Source organism: Psammomys obesus, unplaced genomic scaffold (assembly GCF_907164565.1).
Source record: "Psammomys obesus unplaced genomic scaffold, mPsaObe1.curated_primary_1811, whole genome shotgun sequence".
Taxonomy (NCBI): domain Eukaryota; kingdom Metazoa; phylum Chordata; class Mammalia; order Rodentia; family Muridae; genus Psammomys; species Psammomys obesus.
In genome coordinates, this window is record NW_026586383.1 from 8802629 (window position 1) to 8825490 (window position 22862).

The following is a 22862-nucleotide window of genomic DNA, read 5'->3' on the forward strand; positions in this document are numbered from 1 at the left end:
GCTGGGGTTCAAGCTCCCCCCTCATATCAAGGGGTCAGTGTGGCGTTGAGAGGGGTATGCCTGGCTCAGACCGTGGGAAATGCTTCTCCCACCAGGGCATAGTCCGGTTAGGGAACGGGAGCTTTGGCATCATTCCCCACTGGCAATCTCTGGATTCCCCTTATTGTAGACCTCCATGTGAACACACAGGACCCACAGAATGGCTTAGGGCTATGACAAACTAATTTAATTAATTCCAATTTTATCTCCACGGTGACTGCAGATTTGTAAATCCCCCGACTCCCATGTTTGAAGGAAGCCCTTCTGTTTTCCTTCCTGTAAGTTCCACCGTCATCTCTGAGGAAGTGTCTGCTTCTGTCCTGTGTGAGCCCGCTCCACCTCTCGAAGGCTCGCTGCCCCTCCCACCTGCTCACACAGCAACGCTTGCTTAGTGTCTGCGGCAGCCCTTGCCCAGCGCCTCAGCACACCACACACAGACACAAGAAGCAAGTGGAAAGTTCCTGCTATAGGACCAGCGACAGTGCAGGAAAGGGCCGGAGGGCCTGAGTTCAGATCACCGCCCCTGAAAACTCTGACTGTGACAACGAATTCCTTTAGTTCCAGTGTTGGGGAAGCCAGCTGAGACAGGAGGATCCCTGGAGCTTGCCAACCAGCCAGCTGGCTAGGCAAGTCACACACACACACACACACACACACTCATCAGGTGTCTTTTGGTGCTCATTCTCTAATCTCAAGACCCTACACCTCCAGGCTCTCGTTTTCCCTGGAGCCAGCCCGAGACCCAGCTTTTGTGCACACCTCGCTTGATCAGTGCCCTGAGCTGGCCTCTGCTCACTACTGAGGCTATGGAGCTCCGTCCATTCCTCTGCTGCCTGGCTGCCTGTGCCCAATGGGCGGTCTGCCTCTCTGGTACTTGGGAGGTGCTGTGGGTGAGCCGCAGAACCTTATCCCGGGGATCTGTGGTTGCTCTGGAACTGCCGGCTTCAGAAGCACCATTATCCAGGTGGGAAGGTCGCACAGTTTCGGTGTGAAGAGAAACAAAGGGAAAACCTGTATCTGAGCTACCCTTCTCTGGAGCCAAAGACCCAGTGATCTGAGGACTTTGGGAATAAAGGGGTTAAGAGGGCTGGTGTTGACCAGACTCTCCTGTCTGCCTTGGCCCCTCAGCTCCTTCTGGGGTTACTCTTCTAGTGAGATGGTCAGGGGCGAGCCTCAGGAGGGATTCTAGAATCACCTAGGGGACAGACCACAGCCTGTCTCAAGATGTTTCTGGCTCTGTCTGAAGTAGGAAGCCACACTGCAAATTCAGGTGGGGCCTAGCCCGGGCTGCTCACCAGCATTAGTCGGCCTCTGCCTCCCTGTGGGTGCAGTGTGATGCTGCCTCACACCCCGCCTCTGTGCCTTCCTCACAACGAACTGCACCCTTAGGCTGCGAGCCCCAGCAAGCCCTCCCGGCACGTGTTTCACCCAGGCATTTGGCCACAGCAATGGAGTGTAACCAGTGTGCTCCTTTGGGTCTCATTTGTCCCCACATGGGCAACAAAAGCTAGCAGCCACTCGGGAGCAGGCGCCCATAGTTAGGGTACCTCAGGCAATCAGTGCAGAAGGGTGGACCTTTCTGATCTGTTGCCTGGACCACTCCTGCTCTCTCTTCACTCCAGTGTCCAAAGCAGAAGGCTGCGATGAGGGCCTTTCCCATTAGCTTAGTGTCTTACTTTCTGTCTTCCACACAGAAGTCACCTCCATCCAAGTATCACTTGTTCATCCATCCGTGAAGTACCCTTCTTGTCATAAACATCAGCCTTGGCTGCTGCCTCCAGGAAGCCCTCCCTGACTTTCTATCTGGCCTTACAACAGTATCCACGGTGTTGCCCCAGCCTATGGAATTCCGAATGCAGCCTACGTTCCCTAAAGCATAACATTATTATGCACATACAAAAGAGACCAGACCACAGCTGTCTTATATTCCAAATTCAGCCTGCAGAAATATTGGGTCTGGCCAATATATATATATATATTGGCAAACCCAAGGACGGAAAGAGCCATGGTGTGCAAACACACTTATTTCTTCTGGGAACTGATCGCTTGTCCCTCCCTTTTGTTACCCACGCCCCTTTGGGACATGGCCCTGCCATAAGACCTCTCTTTTCTTTGAGAGGTGACATCTGTTTCACCAGCCCTTGGATCTGTACTGCTTTCTGATTTGCTTTGGCCAAGGGGACGCGGAAAGAATGTCACTGTCTGTGAAACCGGGACTTTCACACTTTCACCATTTCCCTTGGAATCCTGTGCCTCCACAATGACAGCTCAAGACAGACTGCTGGGGAGAGAAGATCAACAGGACACACAGAACCTTGCAGCTGATCCATCACGCTGCTTGCAGATGCGTGAGGAAGCCGAATGCCAGCTGGTCCGCGCCTAAGTGCTGACGAGCTGAGCCACAGGATGAAGGGCTGTGTTAAGTCACAAAATCCCGGAGTCGTTTACTGCACACCAAAACCTGACTAATATGCCTACTCTCCATGAGCTTGTGTGTGTGTGTGTGTGTGTGTGTGTGTGTCTGTGTAAGTGTGTGTGTGTATTTGTCTAAGTGTGTGTTTGTGCATGTGTATGTGTTTGTGTGTGTATGTGTGTGTGTGCTCATATGTTGTGTGGGTACATGTATGTGGAGGGCAGGGTTCCACATCAAGTGTCTTTCTCCGTTGCTCTCCACTCTATTTTTTTGAGACAGAATCTCCCACTGGACTCGATGCTCACGGCTGAGTTAAAATGGTCGTCCAGCAAGTTCAGGGGCTCTGCCTGTCTCCAGCTTTCTGCCCCAAGACCTGCTGTGGCCACAGATCTGCACTGACGTGCTCAACTTTTTACGCGATGCTGGGGATTCACACTCAGGTCCTCAGCCATGCCGAGAACGCATCCTACCAGCAGAACCATGTTCTCAGCTCCCCGCTCCGTGAGTTTTAAGGTGCTAGTGTCGACAGTATTTGTCAGCACAGTTTCTGAGGGAGTCCACCGTCTCTGCCAGGAAAGAGCTATGGAAAAAGGTGCAGTCGTGAGCACGTACTTACCCAGCATCAGAGCCGTTGCCACACAGCAAGGGCTCGGTAGTTCCAGGCTTGATGAGGACATTTTCTAAAGAAAGGAAAAAACGGAGGCTCACGATGTGTTCTGACGCCCCCACCTTCTGGGCTTCTGTCTAGGTGAGGTCAGCTCCTTCACCCATGAGCCTTTGGGGAGCCACACATGCTTCCAAGCCACACGGAAGCCATAGGGAGCCAGAAAAACTGGCTTTCAGGGTTAGAACTTGCCAGACTTTTCCCTTTGCTGAAGGGAAACGGATCAGCAGGAAGTGGGGAGGGGATTCAAGGGCACTCAGGAGCGTGGAAATGTGTATCCACGGAGACTCGTGGGGCTGTGCACCGTGTCCCTATAGCCACACAGTTGGTCACTACGGCAGAATGCCCACTCACCTGCCACTTCAGACGAGAAGTTACCGGCCCTGTGGGGTTCTGTGCTGTTGCTGATGCATTTGTTCTTAAGGTTTCCCTTGAAGAGTTGCAGGCCCACCAGGGCGAAGACACTGAGGCAGAAGACAGTGAGGATCGTCACGTCGGCCAGCTTCCTCACGGAGTGGATCAGGGCTCCTACGATGACCTTCAGCCCTGCGGGAAGGTGACAGGGCTCCCACATGTGTGGAGAGTCATGGCGCACAGGTGTGCCTCCCTGTCCCCCTCGCTTACTGCAGGCAGAGGTGATGCACCTACATGCTCCAGACAGTCCCAAGCCCGGCTTCTCACCGGCACCTTGCGATTGCCCAGACAGGTGAGTGGGCAAGGCCTGTCGTCCTCATGAGAAAAGCGAGCAGCTGAGGCCCGGGCAATGCACCGTTTATCATCTCAAGGCTAATTAATGGTGGACATTTGTGATTCAACTAAAACCACAGTGTTTGGGTGTCTGGGGGGGTGTAGCTCCGTGGGAGAGCAGTTCTCTAGTGTGCACAAGACCCTGAGTTCCATCCTCAGCACTGGGAACGTTACATGGCGTCCCAGCTGTATTCCCTGCTCTGCTTCAGGAGTGTGGGTACTTTTCCCACTATAACTATTTCCATTGTATTATTATTGTTTTGCATACAACTCAGTCCTGGTAAGTGCTTGGGACTTGAGATAAATGGGGGTGGGGGGAGAAGGAGGAGAGAAAGCAAGCATGGAAGACGGAAGGTGAGACAAAGTGAGAGAACCTCAAAGACACAGAGCTGAACTTAGCAACAGAGTGAGACTATGAGAGACGCTCAGTGAGGCAGGAACTGGAAAACCCGAGATGGGAGCCAGGCGCAGTGAGCTGCAAGGCTGGGGACCTGCTCCTCAGAGGAGGGGTTGGGTTGTTAATGGAACTGCCTTCTTTGGGGGAACCCGAGGGACCAACCCTTACCTGCTGTTTCTCCTATGCTTGGAGCCTCAGTTTCCTTGTTAAAGAGGCCAACAGTCAAAAATCCCTGTCCTGGAACGTGTGTGTGTGTGTGTGTGTGTGTGTGTGTGTGTGTGTGTAAATGAATTCCTCTGCTGGATAAAGGCCTGATTAAGGCACTCACCTGGGATCACAGACACAGTCTTGAGGGCCCTGAGAACTCGGAACGTGCGCAGGCCTGAGATCCCTCGGAGATCTACCGCTGCACCAACGTACCTGCGGGAGCCGAGGGCATGTCCTCAGGAAAAGGGCTCTGGGGGCATCCGCACACGGTGGTGGTCATGGGGAGAGGAGCCTCGGACACCCAGGGCAGACCCAGCATACAGCGGCATTGCCATCCAGCGACCGACTAAGGGGCCCCTAAGCCATCACAGTCTTGTTCAGGAAGGACCAGTTCAGGGGTGCACAGCTGGGTTTTGAACACACAGGTTCGGTGAACCTGACTCCTCAGACGTGATTCCTTGGGGTGGGAATAATTCTGGACCTCGTCTGACCTGCGCTGGCCAGCTGTTAGCACAGAGCTGACTTTGGCTTAAGTCAAAGTCCAGGCCACAGGGCTCCAAGAGAGAAAGCTGGCTTGATGTGAGGAGGTATTCCAGCTTCTGGGCACCCACACTCCCCGAAAGTCCTTCACCCCGAAGCCCACAGGGACACACAAGCCAGCGGAGAATAGCACTCACGCCAGGGTGATGACGCTGAAGTCCAGCCAGTTCCAGGGATCTCGTAGATAAGTAAACTCATTTAGACAAAATCCTCTCGCCAGAATCTTTATCAGCGCTTCAAAGGTGTAAATGACGGTGAAGGCATACCTGGGGACGAGTGCAGAGTGACAGTAACTGAGCCACGGAGGGACCTCAGGTTTTTCCTCTGCTGGGGGTGGGAACTAGATACCTGTGATTGTTCTAAGGGACACACACAAAGACCATTGCCAGGGCGGTGAGGAGAAGGCTGAAGAGTCACACAAGTGGATGGGGTAAGGTCGGGAGAGAGGGTGGGAGAGAGAGAGACAGAGATAGAGACAGAGAGAGAGAGAATGTGTGGGACAGTGGCAGCTTGTGAAATGGGTGGAGGGCAATGTCAGGTGAAGAACGGATGTCCCGTCCCATGCGAGGTCCCATCCTACCATGCTGAGAGCTCCTTTCCCAGCTGTGGGTGTTGGATGCTGTGGAGGGGGCACAGATCCCAGCTGTTGCCCTTGTCCTTGTACCTCCCTACTTCCAACCCTCTTCTTTTCTCACTGTGCCTGGTGTGGCTGTGTTCCTGGCCTCCTTACTGTGGAAGAGGAAAGAGCATTTGAATCCAGATGTTCTCACAGCAGGATGGAGCATAATGGAACTGTTTATCTCAAAACGGCCCCTCTCTTCTGCTGGGTCCCTTGTTGGGTTTGGATCTGAGGAGCTGAGTTTGAGAATGAGGTGATGTTTCTGGAATGTTCAGAATCCCTTGACCACCAGTTGCAGTGGGTGCCACACTCTGGCTCCCATCAGCCCTCTCTGAAGGCCTTGCTCGAACAGGTTCCCAGGCTGCCCTCGCGGGGTCTGGCTCAGTAGGTCCGAGGTGGGACTCAGGGACTGGGATTTCTGACATGTTCCCAGCTGATGCTAATGCACAGTCTGGGGATGCGTGTGTGCACATACATTGCGCGTGATTTGGCACTGGGGAGAGGGCTTGCTTTGCAAAGTGTTTCTATGCAAACATGGGTGCAGATCCTCAGCATACATGTAAAAGGCTAAGTATGGTAGTGTGTGTGTGCCTGTGCTTCTAATCTCAGCGCTAGGGAGCATCCTGTCCAGTGAGCTTCCCTGGTGCTCACTGGCCAATCAGTTCAGCTGAATCCATGAGCTCCAGGCTCAACGAGAGACCCTGTCTCCAAAAACAAGATGGAGAGCAACTGAGAAGGTGGACACCAGCCTCTATCTCCACTCGCACACGCACAAACACAGAGTATGTGCACACAGGCACAAGGAAATAATTAAAAACTTAAATGTAAACATGTGCTTTTGTGAAAATGGGAAGAGTCTGGACTAGACATGCATTCCCCTTCAGAACAAAAGAGGATTTTCAAAGACATAAACCCACTAGGATAAACACAGGCAACTCTGCAGAACTCCGAACAGTGTAGGTCGCAGAGATGCTCAGGGTCCGGGGGGCTGCAGGAGAAGGAGCAGGCAGGGAGGAAAGGCCTGGTCAGTCTGCTGGAAGCAGCCTTCTAGACCTGACTTCACCACCCACTCACTCCTGTGGTCCCAGGTATCCAACACCACAGCCATGTTCCATGCTGCACCTTTAATAACCAAAGAGCATTGTGAATCCGAGAGATGTTTGGAATCAAAACCAAAGCATGGGCCAGGCATGGCACTGCACTCCTGTAATCCCAGCCCTTGGATAACGAGGATGAAGCAGGGTTGCAGTGGTGGACAGGCCCGACTGGACACTTGAGCCTCAATCCAGCCAGTGCCGAATAGCAAGACCCTGTCTCCAAACAACATCGCCGGCACCGAAAAAAGACAAAAGCCCAAGGCAACCGAAGATGGGGTTAAAAGAAAAAAAGAAGCAATGAAGGGAAGATTAGAGAAATCCGGGGGGGGGGGGGACTCTGTTATTGATATTTTTAGAGAGCTGAAAGGTGAGATAAAAATTTCTTAAAAACAAGAATAAAAGTCTACAAAAAAAAAAAAAACATTAAAGAACAAGAGAGAACTTCTGAAAGCAATATTGCAAGTAAAGTTTTAGAAATCTCAGAAAATGAAACCCAAAGAAGGAATGGATAAAACTGAAATTGAAAATCAGGGAATTTGATTGTTATCAGCCTAAGAGGAGGTCTGGAAAGAAATAGACTGGAGGAAAGTATCACAGGAATTGTTCACGAGAAAAAAAAATTTCACATTGAAAGATCTGAGTTTTTAAAACACAGGCAAGTGTTCAGGAAAATGGTTGAAAACAATAAAAAGCCCCCACCATGGCAGAACTCTGGAGTTTCAGATGATTCTGTACAAAGAAAAAGCTCAGCATTTTGAGAGACAGAAAACACAACAGGTTGGCTACAAAGGACCGATGTCTTATTTACTGTTCTACTGCTGTGAAGAGATAGAGATACCACCGCTCAGGCAACTTATAAGAAAAAGTAGTTAATTGTGGGCCCACTTACACTCTTAGAGGGTGAGTCCTGGTCTTCACGGCCGGGAGCAGCGGGGCAGGTGTGGGGCAGGAGCAGTAGCTGGGAACTTACATCCTGATCCACAAGCAGGAAGCACAAAGGGCGGCAAAAAGCAGACTCTCCCCTCACTGGAGGCAAGCAGTCAACTATTTGCTGCCAGAAACTCATATCACTAGCAAAGATGAGCAGGGGTCATTCAGGAGTGGAAAAAGATATTATAAACAAATGGAATCTAAAATCTAGTGTCAGAAAATATACTTCAAACATGCTTAGCGGACACCAGGAAAGTCATTTTGTGTTGATGCCGTGAACAAGCTAGAGGATATAAATAACGATATGTGATCTAAACACTTACGCATCAGATTTAACAAAGCAGTAACCCTGGACGTAAGCAGCCCAGACAGAGCGCAATGCAACAGCAGGGGGTAACTTTGAAACTCCACTGTTACTAAAAATAGGGCTCCCAGACCCCTCCCCAATCAGGAAAGACATCTCGGGAACTAAGCTGCCCTGTAGACCAATGGCTTTAACAGACGCCCGCGGGAGATTCCACTCAGCCACTGCAGAACACACAGTCCCCGCAGCAAGTTTCAACAAATAAAAGACCTGAATGAAAGTGAAAATCAACAGCAGGAGAAACTACAGAAAGCATCTAAATATGTGGAAAATTGAACAATTAGTGGGAACCGAAAAAAATCCAATGAGAAGGGTTAGTCATATTCCTAGTGTCAAGTTGAAATAAAAATCTAATTTTCCAGAACATGTTCAGTACAGTGAAAGCAGTTCTAAACTATGTTTTTGCAGCTATATTAAAGTGAAAGATATATCAAATAAGCAATCTAACAGTACATCTCAAGGTCTTAGAATAAAGGTGCAAGCCAATCTCAAGATCACTAGAAGAAAAAATAAAGATCAGAGCCAAAATTAATGAAATGCAAACTAAAAAAAACACATACACACACACACAAAAACAATGAAACAGAAATTTTGTATTTGAAATTATAAGATTGACAAAACCTCACCAAAGTAACCAAAAGTAAGAAAGAACATAAACTAACAAAATTAGAGACAGAAGACATTATAACGTGTACCATGGAAACCTAAAGGATCACTACAGATTTTTAAAATATTTATTAATTCTGTCTGTGCATACCTGTGCGTGCGTGCGTGCATGCGTGTGGAATTCAGAGGACAGCTTGCAGGAGTCAATTCCTTCCTTGCATAGAGTCTCATCAGACTTGGTGGCAAGCACTCTTATCTTCTGAGTGTTCTCACCGGTCCCACTGGGAAAGATTTTGAAAGCTTATATTCTAATAAACTGAAAAACTCCTAAAGAAATTGACATAAATCTAGAAACACACAATCTAAAAGAAAAATAGAACTGGGGAGTTGTAAAACCTCAACAGTTCAACAAGCAACGTAATTGAAGAAATATTCTCCCAACAAGCTGCCAGGACCAGATGGGTTCTATATGTTTAAAGTTTAAGTTTTCCAGGTGTTTAGAGAGAGAGGAGAAATGCTTCCCAGCTCATTCTACGAAGCATGGCCCTGCAATTACCACAAAGACATAACAAAACGAGAAAGCTATAGGCCAGTGTCCTTGAAGAGAGAGCAGAAATCCTCAGCAAAAATATGCAGAATCCAACAACAAATTAACAAGATCACAGATGTCACCATGCAGCTGGTACACAATGATGGTTCAACACATGCAAATGAGTAAGTATAACCCAGCATGTAAACACAGGTACTCAACAGCCCTACAGCAAACGTTATACCAAATGGAAGGAGCGGAAAGCATTTGTTCTAAAGTTAATAATGAGACAAAGCTGGCCACTATCCCTACTCCTACTCAATGTATTTTTAATATAAATTGTGTTTATTGTTATCACATATGTATATGTCTTTGGTGGGGAGAGCATATATGTACCACAATACATATGTATGGCGACCACAGGACAGCTTTTGAGAACTGGTTCTCTCCTCCCATTTTGTGGGTTCCAGGGATTGAACTCACGTTATCAGCCTTGCACTATGAGCACTTTCACCTGCTGAGCCATCTCCTTGGATTCTTAATATATTTCTTGAAAGCTTTGCCAGAATAATATGGCAAGAAAAAAATTAAAGATAAAAATACGCAACGAAAAAGTCTTGTTATGCCGGGAGTGGTGGTGCACACCTCTAGTCCCAGCATTTGGGAGGCAGGGGCAGGCGGATCTTTGAGTTAGGGGCCAGTCAGATATACAAAGCAAGTCCAGGACAGCCAGAACTGTTCCACAGAGAAATCCCTGTTTCAAAACACTAAACTAAGAAAAAAAAAGCCATGCTATTTGCAGATACTATGACCCTGTATTTAAAAGCCCTAATGACTCCACTAGAGGCTGTTAGGTCTGATGAACAGTTTCAGAAATATAGTAAGCTATAAACCAACATATGGACTCAATCAGGAGACTCAAGAACAAACCCACACAACTAACATACCCTGACCTTTGACAAAGATGCCAGAATTGTCCCTGGAGAAAGAAAGTATTTTTTTAATAAGTAGTTCTTGAAATTTTGCATGCACATGTGTAGAGGATAGAAGCTGGATCCCCCAACTCACCCTGTGCACAGACCAACTCAGAATGTATCAGAGGAACACCAGGGAAGAGTCAAACATTTGAAATTGCTACAGGAAAACGGGAGAATGCTTTAAGGTATAGATGTAGGCAAGGACTGCCTAAAAAGGGCTCCACCCACTCAGAAAATGACGGCGCGTAGTGGAAAAGTGGAGTTGCACAAAATCAAAAGGCCTCTGTGCACAGAAGGAAACGCTCAGCAGCCTGGAGAGGGCCGGAAGAGTGGAGTGAATGTGCACCAAGTGAGATCTGACAGGGAATTAATCTCTAGAATCTACAGAGAACCCAAAAACTAAACATCACAAAGCCGACTCATTCAACCAGCAAATAGGCAAACCGATTGGACAGATGGTTCTCAAAAGAGAAGCAGCTCGTGGCCATACGCATTCGCTTTCCTTAGCCACCCGGAAAACACAAATCAAGACTACGCTGAGGCCCCAGCTCACTGAAGCCAGTACCTGGAACACAGGTGATGGCAAGGAGCTGGGAAAATGATCTCTACCCGCTTCAGGTGGGGGTGTAAATTAGCAAAGACACTTTGGAAACTGTCACATTATGTATGAATTCTGCCGCTCCTGCTTTGTACCCCAACAGTCAAACTCAGAGAGTTACCTGCACAGACCCGTGTGCACAGTCCTGTTTGCAATCGGCAGCGTCAGCATAGGTCTTCATTAACAGGTAGGTGAATACAGAAAGCTTGTGTGTGTGTGCGTGTGTGTGCGTGTGTGTCATGATTGGACTACCTTTACACATGTATGAGGATGTCATAATGAAACCCATTGTTTTGTATAGTTAACATGTAGTAATAACATTTTTGAGAATATTGATGCAAATATAAAAGAATATGATATAAGCATGTATAGAAATGTCCATAATTTGTGTGACTGAATAAGTATAACCAAAAATTAACTTTAAAATGAAAACCACATTTAAAAGACTAATATTTTGTATGTGGTGAGAGAAACAGGTGGAAACTCCCTTGACCTGCCCCGGCCAATGGCTGCTGGAGCCGTCAGCGGCATTCTTACGGGATTTGCTGTCCCCGCTCTTCCATGCTTTCTAAATTAGAACATTTTCACTCTGAATTATAGGCTGTTGGGAAGCTTTGCTGGATATTTCCAGCTCTACAGATCAAACAGACACAGAAATTATTAAGTTCTCTCTAAAGACTCTTTCCAGAGCTTCATCGAGGGATGAGGACCCGGCTCTGCACCTCTGGTGCTGGCAGCTCAGTGCCTCACTGGGCGACAGCATGAGCAGAGGCGGGTCCTCCCCGGGTGGTCCTTCCCGGGTGGTCCTCCCCCAGCGGTCCTGGTGCCGTGTTGCCTCTTGAAGTCTGCTGGCAGCACCTGGATGTGCTCTTAAATGTATGGAGGACATCAGTCGCCTTAGGCTTTCTCAGGTGACGAGAGAAATATTAAGTAACAGGACAGAGTCAGCCTGAGTCTTCTGCCCTCCCTCTCCCTTTTTCCCTCCCTCCCTGCCTCCCTCCCTCTGTGTGTGTGTGTGTGTGTGTGTGTGTACACGCGTGCTCACATGTGCACACACATGAACGTACACTTAAAAGTGTGTCATGAAGGCATGCACATGGAGGTCACATGACAGCCTCATGTGCAGTCCTTGCCTTCCGCTTTGTTTGACAAAGCTGTCTCGTTGGCTGCTGTGCACTCAGCTGTGAGCACCCATATCCCCCTCTCTCCATCTCCCATCTTCTAGTAGGAATGCTTATATTACAGAGGGGCCCGCTGTAGGGGCCGGCATTGACCTGAGCTCTGGGGACTCAAACCCAGGTCCTCGGGTCTGAATGGCAAGCGCTTCAGCCATTTCCCAGAGCCCCTGTGAGGTTTTGCCTAAGCTTTTAGAAGTGGGCACCAGGATGACATGGTCACCAGGCTGACAGGGCTCAGTGAGCCTTATTCTCCATCATGGTTTTTGTTTTGTTAGATGTTTACCTTCTTCTGTGCAGTCAGCATGTCCCCTCCACCCACCTCATGATGGAGAGACCCAGGCTCCATCGTCACGGCAGAGTCCGCTCATCACTTATGTTTGAGACCCAATGTTCTGGCTGCAGGATGTAGGTGTCTATTTTTGTCATTATTGTGCTTCAGTAAGCCATCTTTGAAATGATGATTCGTTTTTGTAAACTGTCGTATTGTGGAAGGCAACAGTAACAGTGACAGATGAAACTTGAACAAATGCAAACAGCTGTCTGGACAGGAGAAAGCCATTATTCAAGATAATCCATCATCAACTCTTGCCACCAGTGGGAGCTAAATCAGCCTTTGGAGCACATAAGTAGTTTTTAAGGACACAAACATTATATGATATTAGAGTTCACCTTATATTTTATGTTGGAAACAGTGCATGTATAATTTAATGACACTGTTCTCTTCTGAGTCTGCTGACTCAGAGAACAGTGAAAGACTTCAAGTGACCAAAGAGAAACATTCCAGGGGATGGAATGAGCTAAGCAGTCTGCAGATATGAACTTGGGGAGCTTGGAGTTCCCAGGCGACGGAGAGGTAGAGTGTTGGAGTGACCCAAAGGAACAGTTTATGGATGACTACCAGCCAGTTTCAATATAAAAATAGATCATCTGGGCCAGGATGGATCAGCAGGGATTGGCACTATCACTAAGGCCAAGGAATTGAGCTGGGTCCTTGGGAACTACATAGTGGAAGGAGAGAACCAACTCCTAAAAATTGACCTCTGACCTGTGCGCGCGCGCACACGCACGCGCGCGCGCGCGCACACACACACACACACACACACACACAACTAAATGCCTTTACACATCAGATAAAATGTATACTAGCAAATTGAAGCCAGTCCAGAATCAGCTGGAACCATTAAATATTAAAAACAGATGAACAAAGCCATTCATGTTGCTATTGATAAACTACATGGCATTCTTGACAAAGAAAAATACCAATTAAAGAAAAACACCGCCCATTTGCAACAAAACTCTTGTCTGATTGCTGAGACAGAGCCTGAACCGAGAACCCCACTCATGCCTGGCAGATCGCGCTTTCTTGCAGATGAGAACATATCTCTTTCAGGGTGAGGCTTCCCTGTAATCAACTGTTTTCTGAGCAGTTGTGAGGTAGTGAGTGATGGTCCAGGCATCAAAGGATGCCTTCACTGACTCCCTGTGACCCTAGGGTATGAGGAGGGCAAGTATTCCACTAATACTTTTTCCTTGGTTTAGCTCTCACCTCTTTCGGATCCCCTTCCTAGTACAGCTCCTTCTTTAGTTTCTTGTGAACATAAGAAAAAGAATTTTTTAAATGGGCTTTCTATGTCCCAAGCAGACAGGCAGGCAGGAAGGCAGGCAGAGAGGGAGCACCCATTAGTCAGCCAGTAAAAGCTAATGTTTTAGAAAGGCTCAATGGGAAGCTAAGAAAAACAAGCGCTTGTGTCTATCAGATAGATTGTATCAAGGACAAGGCTATTCCATTGGCTTCTACATCTCAACCGTCTACAGTTTATTTTCTTCCTAAATAAATACACAGCCTGATCCGCAGGACCTGAATCTATCCCAAGGATAGATTCTCTTCTCCTGCCCCAGCGGCAAACAGCCCATGGCTTCCAGCTCACACTCTGAAGGTCAGCGCTACTCTGATGTTTCCACAAGGCCAAGGATATTCAGCCTTGTCTGGGACTAGAACCAGATGGGAATAGTTTTTTATCTTTTCAAAGAAGTTATGCAAACAGCTCATTTTACACGGAGCCTACGAGAGGCTGTTCTTCATAATCACTGGGAATGACAGTTGACACAGCTTTGGAACGTAGCTTGGCAATATTGTAATAGTTAAAGTGCTAGTGGCTGGGGGTGCAGCTCAGTTGGTAGAGGCTTGCCTAGCATGAGGTCAATCCCAGCACTGGGTCAGCAGGACCAGGAGACCTGCAGGGAATGCCCGACTCCGAAGTCTGAGGTAGGCCAATCAGACGTCCAAGGTTACACCGAGGGCTCAAGGCCATTCTGCAATGTGTAAGACCGACTCCTCAGAAAATAAGATGAATTAAAATATACACCCCCTGGCCCGGAAACTCCTACTCCTAAAATCTCATCTTTCCAGTTTTGTTGCATTAGCTGTACAAAGAGAGAGCTGATGGTGACACAAAAATATAAGGACTCTTCCAGTGATTGGAACGTATCACGGAGAACAGTTCAATTCTGCCTCTCCCGTGCTGCTAAGACCCATCCATCCCACTTGCACAAGAGTGATTGCTGCTGAGACATTTTAGTGAGATTTCTATGAATCTACAGATAAAACTGAGCAGCACTAACCATTTAATAACAGTCATCTCCTCACACACGACCACAAGACACATTTAAATTTATATAAGTACTTTAGAATTTTCCTCAATAATGTTTTTTCATTTTTTTAAATATTTTGGGACAAAGGTCTTGGGCATATATTTTCTAGCACCGTTTGGGTCCATTAGCCCCATTTGCTATTTATCTCCTCTTCTCCAATTGCTAATATTTTTCTTTCCGTCTGCCTTTTCACTTATTTTTATCATTTCTCTAATTCTGTGCAGACACCTTTCGGCCTTAGCTGGTATTAAGATGCTACCCTGCTGAACTGTAAATCTCCTCCCGAGTCCCTATGGGCTCTGATTAAATTTGTTTTTAATCTTTTCATCCTTAGGGATTCTGCAGTTTTAGTTTGTGATTGTCTTTCTTACGAGAGTTCTTTAAGAGCTGCTTTAAAACAACTTCCTCGTCCCCTGCTACCAGCTTCCTATCATTTTCTAATTTTACTGCAGAATGACAAGAGAATTTATTTGTTATTGCTGCTTTGTGGCACTAGCCCAGCTGGGTTTGTGGCTGCTGTTTGTTTTGTTTGGGGATGGGCTAACACGGGGTTAGCCGTATGGTCTTGTGACAATCTCAGGGTGGTGCTGCGTGCCAGGCATGAGCCAGATCCAGCCTGGTCCTGGTCCCTCTTCATCTCTACAGACTTTTCACACTTCGTCTGTTAGGCGCAGAGAGAAATGCGCCCCTCAAGCCCTCCAGTAGCTTTGCATATTCACATATTCCATTTGTAAATATTGTTCCTTCGCCATTCACTTCGAAGCTAAAACTTGCCCTAAAATTCAGGGCTCAGGGTGTCACATTTCTCTGACCTCCTGCTCTTTGGTGTAAGTTCTACTTTCTCTGATGCTAGCTAGATCATGACTCCCACTGGTTTCTGCCTTTCCTTCTGTACATTTCTGCCCATTCTACTGTCCCATTTGTTCTGAGAGAGGGTTTTACATAGCCCAGGCTGGTCTAGAACTTGCTGTGTGGCTCAGGCTGACTTTGGACTCCATGTTTCCTGAGTGTTGGAGTTGCAGGCATGCATTGCCACATCTGGCTTCCCCCTACTCTTTAACTGAAATCTTCCTGTATCATTTTTGTGCGGGTGTGTGGATACATGCCCGTGTGTGCAGCTGAAACCCGTGTGCGCAAGCTCATGGAGGCCAGAGGTCAACCTCGGCTGTCATTTTTTGGTGCCATCCAATTTGTTTTGTTTGGTTTGGTTTTTTGAGACAGGGTTTCTTTGTGCAGCCCTGGCTATCCGAGAACTAGCTCTGTAGACCAGGCTGGCCTTGAACTCACAAGAGCTCCACCTGCCTCTGCCTCCAGAGTGCTGGGATTAAAGGCATGTGCAGCCATGCCTGGCTTCATTTTTTTTTTTTTTTTTTTTTTTGAGGCAGGGTCTCCCCCTGGCCTGGATCGCAATAGGCTGGCTGGCCGGCGAGCTCCAGGGATGCGCTTATCTCTGCCTCCCAGTCCTGGCGGTATCATCTTGTACTGCCGAAGCTAACTTTTACACATTGAGCTGATAAGCAATGGGGAAAATCACTTATCAACTCAAGGCTATAAAACAACAACTGTACGTTTATTCTACCCGTTCCCCCCAGCCACCGCACTGTCAGCCACGTGCATGTGGGTGCAGTCAGAGGACCAGCTTGCTGAAGCGTGTTCTCTCTTCCCACCAAGTGGATTCTGGGATGAAACTCAGGCCACTGGGACCAAGCCCCCTTCCTATGAAGCCGGGGTCTTTCGTTTCCCCCTTTAGGGAAGCAGGAGCCTGTGAACATTTCTCCTCTCCCACACATCCCTCCTCTTGCCCCACTCGTGTTTTCGTGTGTGTCCTGTCAACTCTTCCAGGAACTCTGGAGCTTGCACGGGGCAGAATCCCAGATCTCATATTCCTCAGTCTGCAGCTCAGCCTAAGGAGAGCCGGTCTGCTGGGGGCTTGTCATTCCTCCACCCACCCCAAGCTCGTTCTGCATCTGTGTTTCCTCCCCTCCTCCCGCTGTGCTTGTGTTTACACTGTTCTCTACCTGTGCTGTCACTGTGCTGGCATTTTGAGAGAGAGGGTAAAACAGGTGCATCCTGTCTTCTGCATTTAACCACAGTCCCAGGTGACTCCTGAGTGGCTCACACTAAGAAGCAAAAAGCTTGCACTGGAAGTTCCCAAGGACAGGAATTCCAAATGCAGCATCATTTCAAACACATAAAATATGAGTCTTATGGTTTACCTAGGCGTTATATTCTGGTTAATATTTTGTAGTGTTCTCCATTTCATGCAGTGTTCATTTTCCTTGAGTTTTATTAGTATAACAATTATTATCACTATTATTGCTATTATTGTTATTTTGTTTTGTTTTGAGACCGTGTCCCACTCTAGCTAAACTGACCTGGAACTCCCTACACAGACCAAACTTGCCTTCAATTTGTCATGATTCTCCTACCTCAGCCTCCCAAGTGCTGGGATTGGATTACAGGCTTACGTGCCCACTTCAGGCTTACAGATCGTTTGTTTTCAAAGCGGCTCACAAGGACACATAACACATCATGAACAGGACTGTAGTCACTATCAAGGGAAGGCTTTGCCAACCCATCTAGTTGTAAGCAAATGCCATCACCTGGATGGCTTGAACACAGAACTTAATTCCCTCAGGGTCTGGAGGCTGGAAAAGGCCCTGGCTGGGTGAGGGCCTGGAAGAGGCCTTCATGGCTGTGGGTAGTTGTCATCTCCTGCATCCTCACAGGGCATGGAGAAAAACTGGGTTTTTCTTCCTTGTATAGCATGTAAGTTCTGTTTGTCACCCTAACCTGGCTACCTCAGATACCCTCAGCACCGCCTTGAAGGCCTCACATTCTGCACAATAATATAAAGGGTCGGGGTTCCAACTCATGAATTTGGGAACAAGGGACAGTTCTGTGTGTCAGCTGTCTATGTCCCAAAACAGAATGTCTTAACACTTTTAGGTCCCCACCATATTATATTCTCCTTTGTCTTAGGGGTTCCTCTTCACAAATAAGCCTTTTCACAGCCTATTTCACTTCTACTCTTAACTCCTGTTATGCTGTGCTTTGACTGTGTCTCCTCAAAACTCAGGTTATGACCAGGAGCTCCACAAGGAGAGAGAGAGAAAAATAATAATCTGGGCACAGGGGTCTTTTCTGAGATTCATACTCCAACCAAGGACCATGCGTGGAGATAACCTAGAACCCCTGCACAGATGTAGCCCATGGCAGCTCTGTGTATAAGTGGTTCCCTAGTAATGGGAACAGGGACTGTCTCTGACAGGAACTCAGTGGCTGGCTCTTTGAGGGGGGTGCAGACTTACCAGTCCACAGAGGAAGACAATGCAGCCAGTCCTGATGAGACCTGATAGATTACAGTCAGAGGAAAGAGGAAGAGGACCTCCTCTATCACTGGACTGGGGGAGGGGCATGGGTGTAGAAGAGGGAGGGAAAGTAGGATTGGGAGGGGATGCAGGAAGGGGTTACAGTTGGGATACAAAGTGAATCAATTGTAATTAATAAAAAATAAATAAAAAACAAAAACAAATGTCTTGGCTATAATTTACTCTTCATATTTTCACATACATTTTGTCAGTTTGTCAAATAATGCTATCAATGCTGGCTGAGATTGCACTGGAAATCTCACTAAATTGATTTGTCATCTGCCCAGTTTCTATAATGTTGAGACTTGGAGTCTAACAACATGACATTATCCCTCCTGTTTGGGGGCTATTTCTGTAATTCACTCAATGCTTTGATATTCTCTTTTTCTAGGAGCTTGATATTTTGAAATTCCAGTGTAAATGATACCTCAAAAATTATTTTATTTTCAGATTGTTGCTGCTACATATCTACATAACTGATTAATATGTATTAATTCACACAACTATCTTGATATACAGTCTGATTAATTCTGCTAGATTTTAAAGATTTATTTTACTAATTATTTGCATCTGTGTGTGTGTGTGTGTGTGTGTGTTGTGTTCACTGCCCGTGAGTGCAGGTGTCCATGGAGGCCAGAAGAGGGCGCTGGATACCCAGGGCATGGCCTCCATGGACACCTGCATTCATGTGCACGTGAACTCACACACCCAGTGTGAGTGCTGGGAGCTCAATCGGCAAGTGGTCCTGCGGAGCCAGCCTCCAGTGCTCTCCAAGTTATGTAGGCTATTTTATGTACCTAACGTCTGTAAGTTGCAACATGTTCGCTAATCTTAACTGTGTACTTTTATTTTTTTATTCTTGCCTTACTGCACTAGCCAGAACCTCCTCTATGAGACTGAACTGATGAGAACAGACATCTCTGATATTTATCTCCCCCTTTGGTCTCAAAGTGAGAGCGTTACGTTCACAATTAAGTTTGACAGATGAACACCCTTTTGGGAGGGCACAACACTTTGAAGAGTTAATCAATTTCATCAGAGCAGGACAATTTCTTTTTGTTCCAACTCTTGCAAGAGTTTTGAAGTCATAAACAAAAACTGAACTTTATCAAACAAGGTTTCCAGTATCAGTTAAAATGGCTACACAATTTTCTCTCCCTTTGCTATTTTCATAGAGATGGAGCATCTTTTCTCTCAGAGTTACCAAGAATGAATGGTGGGAAGGTAGGACGCTTTTCAGAGACCAGTTGTTACCCCTGATGCCTTGAGCAAGGGCAGGGACAGCTGCCCAGGCTATGCTAACACGTGTGCTCTTAGAAAATGCTTCTGCTCTGAAAGGAAAGGGGCTTAGCCTGCTGGCCAAAGACACGGGTCCCTGGAAATGTTACAGTCCCTTTGAAGCACCTGAGCTGGGGCAAGTTACACAGTTTCACTCATTTCCCAAAGCTGCTGTTCACAGTTCGTTCAGTTTGTTCCCACCTCTTTGAGTGTAGGTCTTCCAAGAACCTCATCCTCACATGCTAACAGGGGTGTGTTTGTGTGTGCCCGTGTGTGTAGCTGAGAGGACTCACCTGCCCAGGGCATTGGAGTCTAATGAAATCAGATGCTCCTGGCACAAGAGTTTTAAAAGACCTCCTTAAAGTTCCAATGTGGAGTTAAGGTTGATAACCACTAACCTACACGGCCTTGAAGTTCAAAATCTTTTTTTTTCTTTTTATTTTATTTTAATTTTTTATTTAACTTTTATTAATTACACTTTATTCATTTTGTATCCCCCCATAAGCCCCTCCCTCCTCCCTTCCTGGTCCTACCCTCCCCCCCTTTCTGCATGCATGCCCCTCCCCAAGTCCACTGATAGGGGAGGTCCTCCTCTTCTTCTTTCTGATCTTAGTCTATCAATTCTCAAAATCTTAAGGGAAAGGCACACAGGAGAACTCTGACCATTGAAAGATCAAATAGGCACCGAACTCAGATGTGCTTAAACCAACACTGGCATGATAAACAAAAGAAAAAGGCAGCAGAGAAAGAGAAAACAAGGGAGAAGGTACAGGAGCCTAGGGTGGCGATTGTACTCACTCGATTTTCTCCGGAAGATCGTTTTGGGTCATGCACACACAGTTGACCAAAATGGTGACGGTGATAAATATGGAGAACCAGCTGGGGAGCCATGTTAAGGATAAGCGAGGATTTCCGTCATCCCCTTGCTGCTGAGTGGGGCGTCTGCAGCTCTGCTAGTGTCAGCTTTGTGGTCCTGTCATGTGGTTGCTGCTCTGTAGACTGTCCGGCCCATGCCTGGAACTCTCTCTTTATTATAACTAATAGAAACAGTTGTAACAGCAGCAATGAGAGTGTTGGATATTGAACCCAAGGACTTGTACTAAGCAAATACTTTACCACTGGGCCAAATCCCCAAACTCTGTTTCAATTATGCCAAATGCCGTTAGCCTTTGGACAGCACTTAGGATCTGAGCAAGCAGCATGGAAAGTCTTAAATAGCCTTAAACCATGCTGCACTGTGGAGCCTGGTAACCATAGTTACCAGGTGCAGGGCATCACTTTTTATGAAAATCGGTTTAGTTAGATTGGTTTCCTAAGCTGAGTTCAACTGAAGCAATAGATTCTATGTAGGGATGGCCAAAACAGGCTCAGGAAGTGAAGTACAGGCTCTGGAAGGATATTCCAAGGAGAAGGAGATGTTACTAGCCAGAGGGAGACTCTCAGGGATCGAGGTTTGGCTGAGGGATAATCAGAAGGAGAGGGCGGTTTCGAAGGGAAGGTGAGTGTGCAGGAGTAAGAAAATGGCGGTACAGAGTCTAAAAGCAGACGTCTCTCTGGCGGACATTTCCTCGGGGCTGAGTGAGCTCCTATAGTCCCTTCTAGAGAAAAAAACTTCTGTCCTGGACAGAAGCTTCGGCCCAGGGGAAGGATATTCTATAGATACCTTTCAGATCTTTGTTTTATACTTACTTAGGAAAACATCTATCTGAACAGGGAAATTCTACTAACAAGACCACATTTTCTCATTGATTTACAACCAGGAAATATGTTTGCATAGGTGGAAACTTAACCCAAGCATGAACATTAAAATTATATGTTCAGTTCTGCAAACCTCCACAAGTTGTATGATGTCACATGACTAGTCAAGGCCTTCACCAAAATGTGATTGGAGTTCTAACTTTGGATGAAATAGTACTAGACTGAGGAGCTTGTACCATGAAGAATCTTGTTTGGGGCTGTACTGACCAAACCGGTGAGGATTAAGCAAATCTGCACCCTCTGCGAGGAGGAGATCCCTCAGCAGACTTTCTGTCCAGCTCCGACCCCACCAGGTTACACACCAGATCTCATGAGCTCACTTGGCTGTCGATAGAAATTTTGTATCTAATTAACTTTCCTTACTTATCTCCATGTAAATCCACTAGGAGCCACAGAGAACACTCTGTGCATTGGCTATTTCTCTTTATTTGGGGTCTCTGTGTCATTGTATACACCTTCTTTTAAAACATATAAAGTAGGTTTGGTGAGCAGTGTAATTTTTAAAAATGTTTTTTCTTCTCTCCCCTCCCTGTGAGTCCCTTCCCCACTTCCCTCTCCCCCAGATTCACTCCCCGCCTCCCCTCAGACAATAGGAGGCCTCAAGCAAACATGGCTACAACACAACCAGGCACACGCCATCAAGGCCGGACGAGGAGACCTAGGAGGAGGGTAATTCTCAGAGAGCTGGATGGAGAAAGTGTGTTTAACGTCTCAAACTCACTGACACTGGCTTTTTAAAAATATATTTAAAAAATAAAACCCATATCTTTTATGTACAACAATATAATTTATATAGTAAATAGACTATTACAGAAAAACGATATAGTTTTAAACAGAAGAAAACCTGGGGAAAAAAACCCAGGCTCCCAAACCCTTGCCTGTAAACAACTTTTCAAAAAATTACTCTAAAAAATGGGTCAAAGCAGCAGATGTTTGCGTGACCAGTCACTCTAATCCTAGTGCACTGAAGGCCGATGGATTGTAGAAGAAAACCCAACTTCTTCACTCACTGCCTCAACGGAGGAACACACTGGCGTCATTTTTGTTATTTATGCAAAACTGGATCTTGCTGATTCAATGCCCAGAAGTTGAATTCAAATGTATTTTCAAAAAAAGCAACATTTTGCCAGAGTAGAGATGGCCCCCTGAGAGAATCATTGCCTTAATCTGGGCCCATTCTCCTCCTCGCTGAACACACTGCCCTGGAGATGCTGGAGGCTGGCGCTCTTAACTAGCTGTGTGACCTTGAGACATTTCTGAAATGCCTCTGAGTGTTGGTTTCATTATCTGTAAAACAGGGTGCCCCTAATCCTTTCCAAGGCTCCTGTGGCTGTGGCAGTGTTGACACTTGGGAAGCAGTTAGCCACTCGGGGGCTGCAATTATCATAAAGTATTTCTAAGAACCTAAAAAATCCCAGAGTCAGTTCAGAAAATGGAACTCCTGCTGAGCCGTCGTGAAGATAACCACAGCAAGAGAAAACTGGCCGGTGTAGCTGGACAGGGAGTGTGGGGAAGGCTCTCTGCCAGGCTTCCTCACTCACGTACCATTGGGCAATTTCCTAGGCTGATCAGCAGTGGCTGGGGTTGGGGTTGGCCAAGGAAAGAGTGAGTCCCTTTTCTACTAACCTGCACGTGGGTACAGAGGCTGGCTACCGTCTGTCATGCAACAGAGCAAGGCCATTCTGAACATGAGCTTCTGGGAAGCCAGGGCTGGATTAAGGTTGAGAATTTTCAGTCTGAATGATGCCTGGAAGCCAAGCCCAAGTCCTTCTTTATCTAAGGACTCTGGCTCGGGTTGAATGCCAACACAAAACCAACACTGATGATGGCTTATGATGCTCCCTACGTGTCTAATTACGTTTCCCTGTGGCAGGAAGCTCAGGCAGATTGTGTCTTTA

The 22862-nt window shown here is 46.9% G+C and overlaps 1 protein-coding gene across 3 annotated transcripts in view; it reads right to left on the bottom strand.

Moving 5' to 3' along the window:
- Nucleotides 1–22862, bottom strand: part of Scn10a (sodium voltage-gated channel alpha subunit 10) — an 81149-nt gene that overhangs the window by 54755 nt on the left and 3532 nt on the right. For all 3 annotated transcript variants that reach the window (XM_055601603.1, XM_055601602.1, XM_055601601.1), the window contains exons 3-7: nt 20005–20085; nt 5145–5273; nt 4589–4680; nt 3471–3662; nt 3069–3132 (exon numbers count right to left, since the gene is read on the bottom strand). In XM_055601603.1, coding sequence (XP_055457578.1) covers nt 3069–3132; nt 3471–3662; nt 4589–4680; nt 5145–5273; nt 20005–20085 — 558 coding nt within the window. The remainder of the gene's footprint in view (nt 1–3068; nt 3133–3470; nt 3663–4588; nt 4681–5144; nt 5274–20004; nt 20086–22862) is intronic.